A 2,167-nucleotide genomic window follows, 5' to 3' on the forward strand; every position below is an offset into this window, starting at 1 on the left:
TACCTTTGTGCCAAACATTCATAGACTCTAATATCATAGTGTTAACACTACTTTTATATCTTGTGGTTTTATGTTATAAAACATTAAACACATCCTGGCGTTGTGAGACATTTAGACAATGAAATATCACATATTTCAAAATGTTTCACTTGATTTCAAACATGTAGTCAGGAATTAGAAAAGTCTAACTAGTAAAATGTGTACAAGTTATGTCACAATAACAATAACAACAGATGCAAGTAATCTTAGGCTACTCATCAGAGTGATATTCTCCACAGGATCTAGCTGCGCGACGCATTGCGTTGTGAGGTAAATTCTGGGTTATTTCTCTCAGCGCGTCTTCTTCCAGAAACAAAAAGTAGCCGGGATGAACTCTTCATGTTTGTTTACGCAGAGGCGATGTGGCCGTTTACATGCGCGCGCGTCTCACGTGGATGTTTAGAATCTGAAAAGTGCGATCGGCTCGTGGGCGTGACAGCATTAGATATAATTAGTTGAGACGGGAAAACTGGACATCGCGTATGTTTCATACGGATTACTTTAACAGAGAATATTTGTTTTGGACGTGACTTAGTTAATTTAAAGGTAGACATTTCAGGCTTTCTATACATATATTGGCCTTTTGGCCATGCATTCATCATAGATTTGTCTGTGATACTTCTGCAGGTGCTGATACAGGTTGGTTGTGTTGCCTCGCGAGGTCGACACAGACGTTCGGCAGGTTTTACAAAGTACTTGCCTTTGAAGTACATCAGAACGTCGAAATCCAAAATAATTCCAAACATATGCGGTGCTTTTTCGTTTAGGTACCAAGTCGTCTGCAGACACACTTTGTTGGGAAGTTGAACTGCTGCTCCCGCTCGCGCTTATCTTTTCCAAATGGCGTTATTTGCTGGTTCAGTCAACACGTGCAGTGAATGCTCCCTATTGGTTAAACTCTGCATCAAAGTAAAATGCGCATGAAGCAAACTGTCAAAAACTACGTAGATGCTTGTTAAATCTCTGATAGTCCTTCATCGAAATAATCGCAGCTCTTGCGATTTGAAAATCGCACCCTTTCAAATCGCGATTTCGGTTTACAAACGATTAATCGTGCAGGCCTAACACACACACACAACTGTCATCTCTCGTTCTCGATCGATCAATAATTTATTCAAATAAATGTGATCTTACACTATTTCATTTCTGTGTCTGATTTGAAGCAGGCAGAATGCTAAAGCTAATGAGCCATAACTGACGAAAATAACTAATTTTTAGCCTTCCGGTCAAATATTTTGCTGCAAACATCATTAACAGCTTTAACTTGTCAATGCTGGCAAATGACCATGGTATAAGTGGGATAATGCACGGGTAGCTGTGCATTAAATGATTTTAATGCACTCCGTGGAGGCGTCGAGTGGTTCTTGGCCTCCACGTCGTGCATTAAAATCGTTTAATGCACAGCTAGCCGTGCATTATCCCTTACTTAACTGCATGATTACACATCTCTTTGTCTAATAAAATCACCTCCTTTTCTTTCAGAAATCGAGCAATAGCAGATTATTTGCGCTCTAATGGTTATGAAGAAGCATATTCTGTTTTTAAGAAGGAGGCAGAGTTGGATGTGGTAATAGCATATATTCACACTACGCTTCAAAATGAAAAAAGACAATCCCATTTGATGTATTAGTAGGTCTCATTCTTATTTGTAATTTCTTCAGAATGAAGAGTTGGATAAGAAGTATGCAGGCCTTTTGGAAAAAAAATGGACTTCAGTCATCAGATTACAGAAAAAAGTAAGTAAATCATTTTTCAGTATATTCTTATATTAAAAAAAAAACTGGGCAATATATCTGAAATAATTGCACATATGTCAATTTTCCAAGGTAAACAACCCCAGTTTTTCCTGTATTTTGTTAGGTAATGGAGTTGGAGTCCAAACTAAATGAAGCTACGGCGGAGATCACTTTAGGAGGCCCCGTGGGACAGAAACGAGACCCCAAAGAGTGGATCCCACGCCCGCCTGAGAAGTACGCCCTCAGTGGCCACAGAAGCCCTGTCACACGCGTCATCTTCCACCCTGTGTTCAGCCTCATGGTCTCCGCCTCAGAGGATGCCACTATAAAGGTTTTTTTTTTTTTTTTTTTTTTTTTTTTTTTTTTTTTTTTTTTTTTACCATCTTATTTTT

The 2,167-nt window shown here is 39.0% G+C and overlaps 1 protein-coding gene across 1 annotated transcript in view; it reads left to right on the plus strand.

Moving 5' to 3' along the window:
- The window catches only part of LOC107697343 (lissencephaly-1 homolog B), a 61,540-nt gene that overhangs the window by 49,076 nt on the left and 10,297 nt on the right, over positions 1-2,167 (plus strand). Inside the window, exon 5 of the mRNA XM_016498084.1 lies at positions 1,900-2,106. Within this exon, the coding sequence (XP_016353570.1) occupies positions 1,900-2,106 (207 nt within the window). The remainder of the gene's footprint in view (positions 1-1,899; positions 2,107-2,167) is intronic.

This window comes from Sinocyclocheilus anshuiensis, unplaced genomic scaffold, assembly GCF_001515605.1.
Source record: "Sinocyclocheilus anshuiensis isolate Anshui unplaced genomic scaffold, SAMN03320099.WGS_v1.1 scaffold1095, whole genome shotgun sequence".
NCBI lineage: Eukaryota > Metazoa > Chordata > Actinopteri > Cypriniformes > Cyprinidae > Sinocyclocheilus > Sinocyclocheilus anshuiensis.